The 16,129-nt window shown below is 34.8% G+C and overlaps 1 protein-coding gene across 1 annotated transcript in view; it reads right to left on the minus strand.

The window, feature by feature from the left end:
- Positions 1-2,489: 2,489 nt before the first annotated feature.
- LOC104549553 (sodium channel protein type 1 subunit alpha) overlaps positions 2,490-16,129 on the minus strand; it is a 68,685-nt gene continuing 55,045 nt past the window's right edge. Inside the window, exons 21-26 of the mRNA XM_062005037.1 lie at positions 11,692-11,973; positions 7,178-7,231; positions 6,702-6,839; positions 4,642-4,746; positions 4,003-4,273; positions 2,490-3,658 (exon numbers count right to left, since the gene is read on the minus strand). Coding sequence (XP_061861021.1) covers positions 2,490-3,658; positions 4,003-4,273; positions 4,642-4,746; positions 6,702-6,839; positions 7,178-7,231; positions 11,692-11,973 — 2,019 coding nt within the window. The remainder of the gene's footprint in view (positions 3,659-4,002; positions 4,274-4,641; positions 4,747-6,701; positions 6,840-7,177; positions 7,232-11,691; positions 11,974-16,129) is intronic.

Below are 16,129 nucleotides of genomic sequence, written 5' to 3' on the forward strand. Positions count from 1 at the left end.
TGAGGAAAAGAGTAATTGTTATTCACTCTGACTCTTGAGAACATCATATATGTAGTACCATTTTTATCCTTATGTTATCTTTTTTAACTCATGAATGCTCAGTTCTCATTCCTGCAAATGCTCTGAGCCTACAGCTCTGGCATTTGATGGCTGAGTATTCCACTGCATCAAAATGCTGCATGAACTCACGAAGTTACTCTTGGCAGTACTATTGACACATGCAGAACTACCATGATCATGCCTTGAATTAGAAATTCCTAGTTGGTGACTAACAAGCAAGCCTCAAAGATTTGCTTACATGGAAGAACAGTATAGCTGGCTGTAAAGTTTTTCCCTATCTTATTCTGTGGTTTTAATAGCATACCTTTTTAATATTAATGTCAGATAATAAAGACAAAAGGAACATACAATAAAAAATGTACTCTTTATTATTTTGGCGCCTTAATAATGTTCTTTAGCATCAATTAGGCTAATAGGAGCATTTTCCTGCATGCAGTTCACTAATACAGTATTAGTCAGTAATTTTAGTAAAAGTAATCTATATTTAATTTTCCTGTGTAAGAAACATAAAATGTCCTGATGTGTTGGATTATACAATTTTGCTACTTCCTCTTTGTGAAAAAATATTGTGGACCCAAGATAACATTTAGAACTGTTCTAGTGCAGCATGAATTAAAAAAAAAATAGTCTGTGAGTAAATATGAGAAAAGATTAAGGATTCTGTGAAAAAAAAAGGTTGTATCTGAAAACTTATGATGCAGGCACTGCTTAGACATTCAGCTTGAAGTTTACATCATTTCCCAACTGCAAACAGAGTTTTAGAAGCAAATTATGAACTTGTTTCACAGAAAGTATTGACATGTTTGCAAATATTGTAAAAAATAAGAACCTACAGCTATACGTTCTTTTCGTTATATCTCATTCCCTGGAGTTCTTCTGTGAAAAAGTGCTATGGACAGAAAGTAACAAAAATGGTGTCACATCGACATGAAGATAAAATTCAGTTCTTGTTTTATGTACATAATGCTGAAAAATCAAAATAAAATGATTTTTACAATATTTATATTTGCTTATAAAATTCTAACATTATTTTCAACAGGTTTAGTAGTTTTCAACATGTCTGTACAGTTTGGATATACACTATATGCTCTCTACTGAAAATTCAAAATGTTAAACAAATAAGCTCCTAAATAGCTGCAAAATATTGCTTAACGGTATGGTGGAATGAGGTCTCATTGAGTGGTTTGTTCCATTTAGCTCTGATGTATGGCTTCCCATATTTAAGAATCCCGGACAGTCAAAGGAACAGCAGCATAGGCAATATAAACATGCACTGATAGCATCCAAACTATCTATAATGGTAGATAATACGTAATTTTACCTGTTGAACGCTTGCACACTACACTTATTGTGGTACATATTTGATGCAATAAATGTGCTAATGTCATTATCTGTTTGCTCAAACATGCACCACAGGTTAAAAATTACTATTTACACAGCAAAGGGCTTTTCATTAACATGTACAACGCTATCAACCTTACTGAGAGCTGAAGATGGCTAAACAATTCTGCAGGATAAAGCAAAAGAGGCTTTATAAAGGGCTCTTTTGATCAATTTGGAGGGCTGTGGCAGATTCATTTAGTATTTGTATGCAGAAAGACATTAGACAATGACAAAATTTGTGACTCCAGACCTAGAAAGAAGTTTGCATTTTCTGAAACTTAATGGTTTGTGCAAAAAATAATCTGTCTGTACTCTTCTTGTGAGTTATAGGGGACTTTACAGACAAACCAAGACTTGTTTGGACATGACACAACATGAATACATTAGCTAAGCACCTCAAAATCTGTTATTCCTCTCCAGAAACACTGCGCTAAAAAAACTTGTTCTTTGTGACTTAATGTTAATTTCATGCATGATCTATAAGTGCAGCATGCCTTCATGCAAATCATTTCTGTGTGCATATTAGTCATATAGTAGAACACCTGTCCCTTGTACCTGTAAAGGTTTACTTAATCCCCTTCCCCAACAGAAGCCCCATTTACAAAAATAGTCACATATAATAAACAACATATGAATAAAAATAAGATGAATACACCAACACAGATTTTGTAAAAATATGACTTATGTGGCAGTTGAAATGCAAACAGTGGATACAGTTACCCTATTGTTTTATGCTAAACACACAAATACTTGGTTTGCACCCCTTTAACTGGTCCCTACAGTCTGAGTAGCCATTTTTTTCTCTCCTCTTCAGCAGTGTCAGCTGGTAGTGAGAACAGTAACCTGTTGTCAAGGCTGTTTCCCCATATCACAGTCACTGTCTCTGATGAGGGGTCGCTGTCTTTTAATAGGCACTGACCTTAAATGTACAGTATATATGTAAAAATTGTCAGTTTGGCATTGACCTCCAGCAGGAGTCCTGTTGACACAAACACATGATCCTATGAACTATTTTTCACATAGATGATTTTGCTTGCTATTTACTTTTATTTCTGAACATCTTTATCTTCCTTTTCATGCTTTTCTTTGACTGGCCTTGTTACACGATCATAAGAAGGTGGACAAACTGCTGTTGATGCGGTTATATCAGTTTTCTCTGTAAATGAGTTTTCATTTAACTTGTCAATCAGGATTTCATCTTTCACACCCTGACCAGCTCCTCCTTCAGTTTTGTTTTTGTTATAGATAAAAGAAGCTTGTTTTACTGTTCGTTTTAAAAGATGACGTCTGTAAGCACGCTGAATGATGACAGCAGATACTTCTTCCTGTTTTCGTTTTAATGTGGTTGTAATGGGTTCATAGGAAGCTTTTGAAGGATTGGATGCCATAAACCGATCTTCCATCTGTATTCTGAGGGCGTCCATCTCCCCACTTTCCCCCAAAACACGCTTTGTGAAAGCAAACAAGATGTCAAGGCAGTGAATTCTGTCACCGCTTACCATGGGCAGATCCATTGCAATAAGCTGGACTTTGTTTGGTTTGGGTAGATGAAGAGGAGGCTCAAGTGCTGCTGCAAAATCAGACAATTTCTCAAATTCCATGAATTGTGTTGCATCGGGATCAAACTTCTCCCAGACTTCATAGAACATCTCAAAGTCATCCTCACTCAAGGGTTCAGCACTTTCTTCAGTGGCAACACCAAAATTCTCCAAAATCACAGCAATGTACATGTTCACCACCACCAGGAATGATATGATAATGTAGCTGACAAAGAAGAAAATCCCAACGGAAGGGTTGCCACAGTCACCTTTCACAGAACTCCCTGGATGGGCTTTGTTAGGGTCACAGTCTGGCTCCCCACTGTTAAGAATTGGGGCGAGCAAACCATCCCAGCCAGCAGATGTGGTAATTTGAAATAGGCAGATCATGCTGTTGCCAAACGTTTCAAAGTTGAACATGTCATCTATACCAGCTTCCCTCTTCACATAGGCAAAGTTGGACATGCCAAATATCGCATAGATAAACATGACCAGGAAGAGCAGCAAGCCAATGTTGAACAAAGCAGGAAGAGACATCATCAGAGCAAAAAGCAGAGTGCGGATTCCCTTAGCGCCTTTAATGAGACGCAGGATTCGACCAATTCTGGCCAGTCGAATGACTCTGAACAGTGTCGGGGACACAAAGTACTTTTCAATCATCTCGGCTAAAAACATACCTAGAACAGAAAAAAATAAAACCATTACCACTTAGTCTCCATATCATAGTAGAAATTTAGAAAAACAGTTTAAAAATTGCTGATTCTTTGTAGCAGCTACAGATATTATGTAGATACTGCTTGCATAATTTCTGTTACACCAGTTATACTTAATATTTGCAGGTGCAATATAACTTGAATGATTACAACAGTTTTAATCGATAGATTAGATAAACTACTGGATAAAAAACGGCCTGACTTAGTTGTGAACCTTGCATTGGCAAAAACCAACTATATAGCTCCATTCAAGTAAAAGTTAACTATGTTCATTTTACCCTCTTTGTAGTTTCATAAACAAGACTTACCTACTATGGAGAGAATGACAACTACAAAATCAAAAATATTCCAGCCTATAGTGAAGTAGTAATGGCGAAGTGAAATTAATTTCAAGACACATTCTCCAGTGAAAAGGACAATGAACACCAGGTTTATCCAGTATAAAATATTTTCCATTTCTTCACTCTGATCATCAGTTTCTACCATCATGGTAACCATATTAAGACAGATGAGAATCATGATGCTGATATCAAATACTTGCTGTGTCACAAAATCAAAGACCATGCCTTGGAACTTGTTCTGAGGGGAAAAGAAAAAAAAAAGTGCAATATAAACTGTAATTTATTTTAATATTCTGTTAGAATAAAGCAGAAAAATACATGCACTAAGACCTGTGAGATTTCCATAAATATGTATAGCTTGTGATCTTAAGTAGTCAAACTAAAGTTAATACAACAGCTTAGTTCAGCTTCCTTGTTTGTATAGTCATAGATAAAATGGTCGAAAGGGAAAAATAGCTTTTTTTACTGTGTATTCCATTTTCTAGTTTTGCTGACTGATAAACTCAATGGTATTATTCAAATGGGCATACTTCTGCTCTCTCCATATCAGTAAAAATGGAGCTCTACATAAATAGCTTGCAGTCTGATGTATAGAAATAGTTTTACCCCCGGTCTTGGTATAGGTTTTTGTGGTTTTTTGGATCCCAGCTTTTTCATTGCATTGTAGTATTTCTTCTGCTCTTCTGTCATAAATATGTCTTGACCTCCAAAGTAAAAACACGAAATCAAAACTGGTTATAATCACATTTATATGCAGTGTTGGAAAAAAACTCTTGATGAGATATGATTTTTTAATTTATTTCATTAAAATCAAGACAGATGAATTGTGAAAATTTCCTTAGCCATGAAATGCAACTCTCTGCAATCTAAGCATTTAGTCCGGCAGTTGTACTGACATCCAGGACTGCATCTCACAAAATACCATTTTTCTATAGTTATTTCCCTTGACCTCCAAAAGCTGTTTCCAGTAACTCCCTTTATAGAAAGAGATAGAGAAAAAAGCATCAGAGATAATGTCATAGTCTAGGCTGCTCAGTACTGTCACTTCTGAACTGTGATTTTTAGTGAAACGAAAGGAACAAAGCCAGGTTTTCAGAACCTGAATGTATTAGTACTTTAGGTAATTTTAGTTTAGCAATCACAACATTAGCATTGTGACTCAAAGTCTTCAAGTTTTTTGAGAAGGTGGATTATCAGACTTCAGAGGAAGCTGGAATTTGAGGCATTTGATACTGATAATAGCAAAATTCTCTCTTTTAAGTCGTTATCTTGATCAGCTTTCTTGTTCATTGAAGTTCTGATTAGCAAGAAGCAGAACTGGCCTTTGGAGTCTGACAGAACAGATAAAGATAAAATAATGGTCTTTCACAACAATCTAACCAAAATTCTCTGAACACAGTAACTTTCTTGAAGAGATGTCTTGAAACCCCATCAGATTCCACATATCTCTTGAAGTCAGTTTTCCTGGAGAAAAGATACAAACTCCAGGAATGTCTAGAGACACAGAGGACTGGATGCAGCCCTTTTGTGGATGACTGTTTAGGAAGCTTGAAGACCCTGTACACTGGACAGTCTCCATAACAGTGTACCTCTAGGCCTCTAGCCTGTACAAGTTCCAAAAATATTACTTTGCATCTCTCATTAGTAACATAAATGCAAAGAAAGTGATGAAGTCCAGTAAGGTGAAATTAATCAAGTCATTCATAGCTGCTTTTATCCTTTAGCGTTCATGACCTTAGCTATTCACAGAAAATGTCGAAGTAGAGCATCTGCTACTCAGCCAATCTATATATTGACATTATCTCCACCCACACCATGAAACAATAGAAAAAGGCCTTGAGATAGTTATAAACCACTCCTGTTCTGTATAGTTTCAGATCATTCAGTGCCACAAAATAGAACTTGAATATTTGGGATCATTAAAACAACATCTGTAGTAGTATGATGAAAAATAGCTTTATTTTTCATAATCCATACCTAATTTTTTTACCTAGTGTTTTTTGGTTTTTTTGTTTGTGCTGATAGAATCACTACAAATCAAGAAGTAAATTGTCAAAAAATTATGAATGTGGAGGCCTAATCAAGAGTTTGGTCCTGCAAGGAGATTTCATGAAGTTAGGCATGGAAAAGCAAAAGACTTAATGAAGACTAAACTGGATGTTGAAAATGTAAAAGTGTGTCCCATTCACTTTGAGGCAAAGTCTTATGATATTAATAAATACTACATCTTGGTAAGATTTTATATCCTGATATACTTCAGCTTTTTCAATTTTGAGCAAACCTTGGGTGCACATTCTATATATATATAATGTACATGCAAAAATGCAGTACTTTAGAATATCATAGAATAATAGAATCATTGAATGGTAGAGTTGGAAGGGACCAAGTAGGGATCATCTAGTCTAACCCTCCTGCAGAAGCAAGTCAACCTAGATCAAGTCACATAGGAACATGTCCAGGCGGGTCTTGAAGACCTCCAAGGAAGGAGACTCCACAACCCCTCTGAGCAGCCTATTCCACTCCTCTGTCATCCTCACAGTAAAATAGTTTTTTCTTATATTTAAATAGAACTTTTTGTGTGCCATCTTCATCCCATTATCCCTTGTCCTGTTGCTAGCTACAATAGAAAAAAGGGATCTTTAGAAGAGAAATGAAACAATACTTATCTTCTTTTTTTGCTGATTGAAGTTATCAATAATGACACCAATGAACAGGTTCAGGGTGAAAAAAGACCCAAAAATGATAAAGATGACAAAATACAAGTACATGTACAGGTTGTCTTCATACTTCGGTTGTTGTAATACCTAAGGAAAAAAAAGTGAAATACCATTCCTAAGATCTCATGTGAAAATTTCAACTCAACAAGTGGCAACCTTGGGCAAGATGTCCTTAATGTTCTGTGTTTGGATAATAGTCTTGTCACTTATATCAATGTATTTTGTCCATTCCATCTATTACCAACAGCATCTGGCTGTTTGCATTCAGTTTTCCACACTTTGTTGCAGAAGAATTTTATATTAGTTGATTTAATTTTATTTCATTCTATCATATGGATATTAATTGCTTTTGGAAGATAAATATACACTCTTTGATAGATAAACATCAAGAAAAGAAGATAATTTAAAATATTTGCAGTACTTACGTCTCTTGAGTCAATAGCTGCATACATAATATCCATCCAGCCTTTAAATGTAGCCTGTAAACAGTACACACCTGTTTAAGCGTAGAGCTTGAAGACAATTCATACAATTATTTCCATCAACTGAGTACAGAACCAGGACTAAGTATTATAACATGACATTTCTAGATAATTCTGTCTCTTGGCTTTCTTCACAGCTGCTCATCAGATACAGTGCCATGTATTCTCTTTCAGGTCTCTATGTGAACATTTTAAGCAGTAAGCATAATTAACTTATTTCTAATTAATGATCACAAATGAAAGAATGCAGTATCATTTTAGTAGACTAAATGCTCATCAAACCATGTCAATTGCAAAGCTGAAGAAATAGCCTTATGTAACTGAGTTGCCACCAATGTGTGAACCTTCCATCTCAAATCAGTCAGAAAGGTGGCAAACAAAGGGAAAAAAAATGATCAGCTCAAAAAGTATTGTCCTATGAAACAGAATTTTTATTTTTCTCTATTTAGAAAGACTTTACTCTATTTAGCAATTCTGTTGCCACTTTAAATATACTGTATTGTGTTTTGCAGCGGCTAGATCCCTCAGATATGTTCTGAGATAAACTGGTAAGTAGATGTGTTTTTTGTGCATCTAAGACTTCATATGCCTTATAGGTGGCAGTATTTAGAGAAAACTTTATATTTGACACTGAGGTGTAGATTGCCACATCTGAATGTTCAAACCAGAAAATAATTTTCTCTGTTGTAGCAATTAGTTCTTTTTTGACTAGGCAACATCTCCAAGTAGAAATCACTTAATTTTTAATCCAGTTGTGCCCAGAATAAAACAAAAGATATGAGGTAGTTCTCTGTGGTTTAATCCCTATTATAGTTTTTCTACACAAGGTTACAGATCCTTCATATGATGTTCCTTCATATTTCTTGACATAGAGACTAGTCACAGAAACAAGTTGTGAATGGAAGACTCTTCATCTGTGGTTACTGCTGTATCTTGGTGAAGAGGTTTCTTGATGTTTCCTTTCTAGTGGAGATTTCAAAAAGACTTTGCTTATGCCACATACAAAGCAGCCGGTACTATCCTGAAGTGAACTTAAAATGAGAAGGAATTATTTTCTTTAAGTAAAAGAAGCCTTTTATACTTTTGAAGCAGTGGAATAATAAAAAGAGCATAATTTTCCTGAGATGCAAATCCAATATGCAAAAACTTTCACATCTTGGCACCAACATAGAAAATATGAAGTGCAGGCAACTTACAGTACAATGGTAAAATCAAAGTGTAGTATCAGAGGACCAATAAATAAAAAATAAATCTGAAACAAGTAGAAGTCTCAGCTGAAGAATTTTGTGTCTTTGTGGAATATTTGGACTGCAAGGTATTAGGAGAGGCAGGATCAGTCTTATTCCTAATATGTGTTTAACCTGTTCTCAAAGACTTTTAATGATGAACACACCATAACTTCATAAAAATATTGATTCCAGCACTTGTCTATATTGTTTCCTAATATCTAAATCCTTCTGTTGTCATTTAAGACTGTCACTTGCCATAATCATTACATATCTGGAGGACAGAGTACTAATCATCTTTTGTGCAGCATCTTTTACTTATTTGCAAACTGATTGTTGCTGACTTTCTTCTGTAGGCTGTGACCACTGTTCCTTCAGTCTTTATGTATAGATCTTGTTTTCCGGAATTCTGATAATTCTCATTATTTTCCTCTGAGCCCTCTTCCACTTGTTCTCTTGAAATAGTAACCAAAACTGGTTTCAGTATTTCAGCTGAAGGTCGTAATAGGGCAGGATTATTACTTCTTATCTTACAGGTGCTGCTTTTATTTCTGTCCTGGTACATTATTTGCATTTTTTTGAATGTCTTGACTTAGTCTGAAATCAGCACTTCAACCTGAATGCAAAGAAGAGGCATACTTTTACATCAGAAAGAAGATGCAAATGGTGGAGTGGCTCTTCTGCAAAGTGTATGCTGTTGCCTCAGATTCAGACACATGATGATCCTTGCATATGACTCCAGGCAAAGAGGAATGACTTCGTTTTTTTTAAATTTATTGGTGTAACCTAGACTAATTAGAGTGAACAGAAAAAACGATCTAACTTAAAAATATTAAATTTCATCATCATCATTCATCATTCCATTATTAACAAACAATCCATTTCAGCTAGCACTAGGACTGAAGAACTAAGCTTGTTGTATGCTTATTACCACTATTAAGAAGGCAACTTGAAAAGAGCACGAGGGTAGAAAAATATTATCTTGAAGTTCAAAATATCTCAAGTAAAATGTGTATTTTTCCCAATGAGTTTCATAAAACCATATAACCATTATTGAAGAAATGAAGAAAACAGCAATCCCTAAACCTAATTAAAATTAAATAATTTTAATAATAAAGTATGCTTCCTCATAATATTATTTGTTTTATTCTAAATCCCTCCTGATAATCAGTAGGAATCAGTGATTATTATCATCATTATACAAAGCCATTTACACTAGTTGAGAATTTGGCTGTGGTAAATTATTTTAATTCCCAGAAGAGAAGTGTCAGCTCAGAAGAGAACTTGTAATTTTTAAATATGTTTCCTGAACTTTAGAAAATAATGGAACTGGAGGTTCACTGTCAAGGCATCAATTTTGTGAAAAAGTGTGATTTCTCCTGCATTCGGTAGAAGATTAGAACTGCTCATGTTAGGCTTAAATTTATCTTTACTATTGTTAAAAGTATGTAGACTTTTGATGAATAATTTCTATTGAAGTTATAAGTGATGCTGGAGTTTCACCACTATATCTGTTCACCAGGAAGATTCACATTCCCTTTTGGAGATACCATAGCATCTTGCTTTTAAATGACTAAACTTCTGGAACTTTGAAGCCATCCTAATCTTACCTACAGGTTAGCTTCTGATTTTTTTATCCTGCACTTCATAAGATCTGTTTTCTTATTTATTTTAGTAACAGCAGAATAATATAACACTGTGCTTTGAGACCCACTGGTTTGCCACATTTTGTCTCGGTAAGCAAGATATATGCTTACCAGCAGGATAAAAGCGGGCCTCTAGGATATTTACTTACCAAAGTATCCAAACACTGAGTTCAAGTTAAAAAGGCATAGGGTCATAAAATTATTAGGGCAGATACCACATCTCATTGTGGACACCAGTCTCTTCCTCTTCACTCATTCGTGCATGAAAATTGTGAAAGGAATTTCTCCAGCAGATTTGTCTCTGCTTTGATGCCTTTCTTTAGGGACAGAGAAATACTCAAACAAATTCAGACCAAGAGAAGAAAGAAGTTTGCAGGTCCGCATAGACCAATATGAGCTATGCTTCATTATAGAAGAAAAAATTCCCTCATTTCAGGAATTTAGTCACCACCAGTGAGTTCATTTTGCTTAAAAAGTCACTGCCACGCATTTCTAACCTATTTTTTGAGCCTAGAAAACTTCTTTCTGAAATTATCTCACTTCTTTTGAGTATTTCTGCATGAAATACCTATGTTTCTATTTTATATTACTCTTAAAAAAGAAGTTGTTGGGTCTTTTTTCCATGATGAACAGACTATACATATACTATTAGAAAAGGCTTTTCATTATTCAAAACAAAAATTATTGATGGGATTCATTTGTGTCTTTCTCAGAATAATAAAGTCCTCATTGTGAGGGTTTTGAATTCTTTTGGCTTGTTCTTATGTCATGAAAATGGAGTACTTCCAGTAGTATCCAATCCAGATCACCTCACTGGTGCAGAAAATAAAGATTTACGTTGTATTATCTCTAACCAAGAAAAGCTGAAGAGATTGTCAGTATTATTCTTTGAAAGAATAACAAATTTTCTTGATTAAAGCTAGGTCAGATTGTTAGCTACTCCAAAATACGAAGATGGTTAGAATTGTAAGGACACAATTTTTGATAGTAAAGGTATAATCCTAAAGTATCTTTCTGCACATATTTTCTTCCTTGTCTTCTTCCCTCAGTTTTTGCTAAATAAAGTCCATCAAGTGTTTATGCACAGAAATAGCAGGGAAAAATATTTCATAGATTATAATACCTAAATATTCTTTTCCTGTATGTCTTCCAAATGAGAAATTGCTCCTTAGATCACAGAAGTCTGCACTGGTGGCAGCCACATCACTGAGATGGGATTTCCTACCTGAAATTATTCTCTGTGACTTCATTACACCAGTGCAGACTTTTGTTTTTCAGCAACAGTAAAACGTAAGGTATTCAAATAGCTGAGTGCTGTTCCTAGATACTTCTAGAAATGTTTAAAGCTAAAAGAGGCTTGAGGACTAAGGGAGCTATAAATATGAAGAATAGCACTTGTTCCATCAGGTAACCTAAAAATTCTTTTTTCATCTTACTAGGCTTTACTTGCTGCCTATTATGAAGAAAATAATCAATTATCAGTGCAGCAGTATTACTAAGTCACAGATGTTTCCTGTCTCTGTTGCTAGAATTGCTTTCACTATGACATATAAACAGTAAGAGTATATAAAGAGTGATCACTTACTACTTGAAGTAAAGAAAGATACCCAAATCCTACATTATCAAAGTTTACTTTCACGTTTTTCCATCGGGCACTTTGATTGTTTTTTATGAGTTCCTCGCACTGACTAAAATTGTTGATTTGGTCGACTTCAAACCTTTCATCAGTTGTGGTGTTAACACAGTAGTAGAACTTCCCAGCAAACAGATTTACTCCCATGATGCTGAAAATTAGCCAGAATATAAGACAAACGAGAAGCACGTTCATGATGGATGGAATTGCTCCTAAAAGGGCATTCACAACCACCTAGTACACAAATACAGGGGGGGAAAAAAAACAGTGTAAGAATATTTTCAGCAATAAAGCTTTGTATACTGTCTTACCAATGCTTAATAAATGCTTGTTCAGAAACTAATACCGTAAATACTAAAGCAGTACATTAATACTATGGAATTGCACTGTTCTGTTAAATACTTAACATTAGTATGTGTAATGAAAGGAAAATGAATGAGAAAATTAAAATGCTTTTTCTAAATAAGAGAAAACCTAGTGGTAGTAAGATGAAGCCTGACGCTGATGTGTTCCATAGAAAAATGACAAACATGTTAAATATAAATACAGACATAATAAAATTCTAAAAATGCATCAAATTATAGCTGAAAAATGTTTAAAGAAAAATAGAAACCTGAAGATTTGATCAACATAGCTTTGAATTTTAAGCTGAAAACACAAATGCCATGAATCTAGAAACTAAGCTCTACATTAAAAGGATTATGCAGGAATTAAATACATATCTTTATTGCCTTATTATTCCATGCAAGATTATAACAAAGATTAATCTCTTTGTATAGAAAAGCAAGACAGTTTTGCAATATGTGCCTACTTGAATCAACATAATTTATTTCAAGCTCCAGTCTTATTGTTTCATGTATTAAGTTAGTAATACCCTTCATTTCTGTAAAGAAGGACATATATCAAGGACATATTTAGGGGTTTTGATTTTGCGCTTTATTTTTGGCCAGTTACCTTCTCAGCCCCTTGCAGGCAAGATGTCAATAATTAATTATGTAGATAAAAAGTGTATTTTTCTGATATGTATGTTAATTAATCACATGTGTCTGTCAGAGCTATCAAAACAATTCTGATACTTGTTTGGCTAGTAGCTGAGTAATCATTTCTCATTAAATGTGCAATACCAGATCTCATTTACAAGTTGTATTTCATTTTAAATTTTACTTTTTTTCACTGTAAAACTTTTAGGATCTTGTAGGAAGGTAAAAGAAAATATACAGTAGGGTCTTGATTAAGATGGGAAAGAATTGGCATGGATACCTGGGGTGTACTAAGGTGTCGTATTCCATCTTTACTCCCTGCTTTCTGCAACATAGAGGGGTCTTTTGCACTACCGACATAATTCTGAGAAAGCTCAGAGCTGCTCAATCATACTACTTGTATTTCATAGTGTCTCGAAGGCCTTTGGAAGCATTGTGTCAGTGGAGTATTGTGTCAGTGTTATTCATCACTCAACACCCTCCTCGTCCCAAATGTTATGGCCAGGAATTAGGACCCATTTAGAGATCTTAGGTAGAAATGTTATTTTCAGGGCACATTTTCTTCTCATTTTAAGGACCCTTTTCCTTGCTAGACAGTAGAAACGGGACCTTTCTGTATCAGAATTATCCTCATCTTTTATAAAACCCTGGATTAAAAAAAAAATAGCTTTTCGTGACAGCTTTTGATTTTTTTGGTCATAGCTTTTAAGGAAACATGCTTGCTTTTTGAGATTTTTGCTATAGAAAATGTGAAGTATCTAGGTGATGTATGCATAAGAAAGCCACTTAAAAAGGCAAGCAACGTCCCAGTAATATTCTGAATATAAGAACCTATTTTCAAAGGCGTGGGGGAAATGTTCTTTTTCCCATGGGAAGAAGAAATCTATTGCTACTTAACTTGGTGGAACTGAGAACAACATTAAAAATAGGAATGCCATGATTCTGGAATTCATTCCAAGTCTGACCTGATCTATGACACTATTGCTGCTTTGAAATTCTAGGCCAGCTAGTGCTTGTCTTATCTTTATCTTTTGGTTTTGATTATTTCTTCACCCATAAAAATGTTCTGGATTAATTATACTGATTGAATTCCTCTCTTTAATCTTGGTGAAAAACCTGAAAATAAAGATGTCAAGAAAGAAAGATGGGGATTCAGTCCTGCAACTTAAATAAATTAAGGTTATCTGTGCTCACATGAAGAATGGTTTTGTATAAAATGAGTGCCTGTAGCAGTTACCTTTTTAACAACCCTGAGATCCATTGGACCACAGCACAGATCCAGAACAGGCAGAAGAATACTAACAGCTACAATAATTTTTACAACAACTACAGATTTATAATAGTTGTAGAAAGAAAGATTTCTATGAAATGCCATCACTGTATCTCACATCTTTAGATGAACAGGTAATGCAGTCTTAGTGCTGAGACTGCCAAAAGATCAGCCACATCTTGAATACGAAGTGAACAGTTTCCAGCAACTGTTCCAACAACAGTTCCAACAACTTATTTCATATAGGTCACTGAAAACCCATCAAATGGTAACAATTTTTGGTCACTACTGACCTGGCCTGGATGCGAACTGGTGACCTAGAGATGAAAGGCTCTGTATCCTATTAACAACCCCTTGAGCTATCCAGTCCCCCTGGAAGGTTTTTTAAGAAAAGAAGAAAAGAAAATTAAAACTTTCAGAAGTTGTTTTCTGTTTGAATTATGTTTTGTTTGATTTTTTATTTTTGTCCCCCACCAGAGTAAAGTCTTTGCCCTATCATATTTATAATGTAAAACTGCATTTTTACATGCTAGTCAGGTGCTCAACTGACTATAAAGTCCACCTTGGGAAGAAGACTTCAGTTTTTTCAACACATATACTTGGTGGCAATTGCTTTATCAGTGGGTTTTTTTCTGTTTCTTTTTTGATGTTTTCTTTGGGAATAGCTGAGGTATATCAGGATAACCAGGACATTAGCTCATGTAATATATATCCAAGATAGCACCCATACATACACACACAACTCCTATTGAAACATAAGTTACAGCAAGTGAGGAAAACAAAAAAAGAGAACCAATTTAAGATTTAGCTGAATGAAGAGAGATCAATTAACATTTCTTATTAGTTAAAATTTAGAAATTAAAAGGGTCAGTTTTGTTGAAAAGAGTCTGTAGTGGGTTAAAACAATATTGGCAATTACAGCTCTTATTTTTGCTCGTTCTTCAAATCTAGATCAGATAGATATGACTCTAAAAGAAACTTTTATTTTAAAAGAGGCCATTCTTTCAACCCATTTTCTGTCATTCCTTGTTATAGGATATAATGATAATAAACTGGAAAAGGATGTATAAATTACCTATTAATTTCCTTAGGGCCAGGATGATGTTGGTCAGACTGACTAAGGTGAGCAAGATGCAAAAGCCCAAGCTGATTCTCCTTGTTCACCTTCCTATAGCTTCAGGTAGGTGGAATAGCAATAAGTGCAAGTGAGAAGCAACATCTGACATCTAGAAAGATGAATGGGCTCTAGACTATTTTACATCTCTGTTGATATTCATTCAGGAAGAGAAATAATCATCATGGCAAACCATGTCTCCTCTAGAACAGCGTAGTATTTCATATATAGACACACTTTTTCCATCTTTACATTTTCATAACATCAATCTTCCAACATCAGATGCATATTTAAGATAAAAGAATTACTGCAATGTTAATTGTCTGTCTTATCTTCTGGCTCAGGTGACATTGTCAATACAAATTAGTAGTCCAGTTGATTTTGTTGTTGCTGTTTGTATATATTTTTTGACCACTGTCTGAAGGAGATAACAATATGGAATTGAAAAAGAAAAAAAAAAAAGATCAGTTTTTCTACCAGAGCTGTGTGTATGTATGGAATAAAGACTGTACAAAATACCAGTTTATCCCTGCTGTATGAGTAGATTATAAGGAAGCTTTACTAAATTCATCCTTGCTGTGGAACACATACATGAAACACGAAGTGAGATCTGAATGTATAACAGATCGCATAGCAAAAAAAGTTCAATAGGTCCTAGCACGTTAGCAGCCACAGGCTTTCCAGGTATTCCTTTACCTTGGATGTGACTAATGGATATATCAGGGCTTCCTGAAATCTGTAAACAAACCAAGAACAATCTTCAGTAATACTTATCCATTTTTTTTCCACAAGTTTTTCAGCTTCAAGAAGTTTTGAACTCTGTATCTAGTGCCAATGAGGAGTAAGTTACCATCTTTTGAGCAGAAGGGAAGATTATAGTATTACGTCTCGAACAGTCTTCCTACTTAAAATGACAAAATACTTTATTTCTCTCACTTTAATAGTTGTCAACTTCATAATTTTAGTCTTAAGCCTTGATGTGCCAGATCACAAATCAGAGTTTTTTGAAGGAGTCCATTGAAGTAT

The sequence above is a fragment of the Colius striatus genome, chromosome 11, assembly GCF_028858725.1.
Source record: "Colius striatus isolate bColStr4 chromosome 11, bColStr4.1.hap1, whole genome shotgun sequence".
Taxonomy (NCBI): Eukaryota; Metazoa; Chordata; class Aves; order Coliiformes; family Coliidae; genus Colius; species Colius striatus.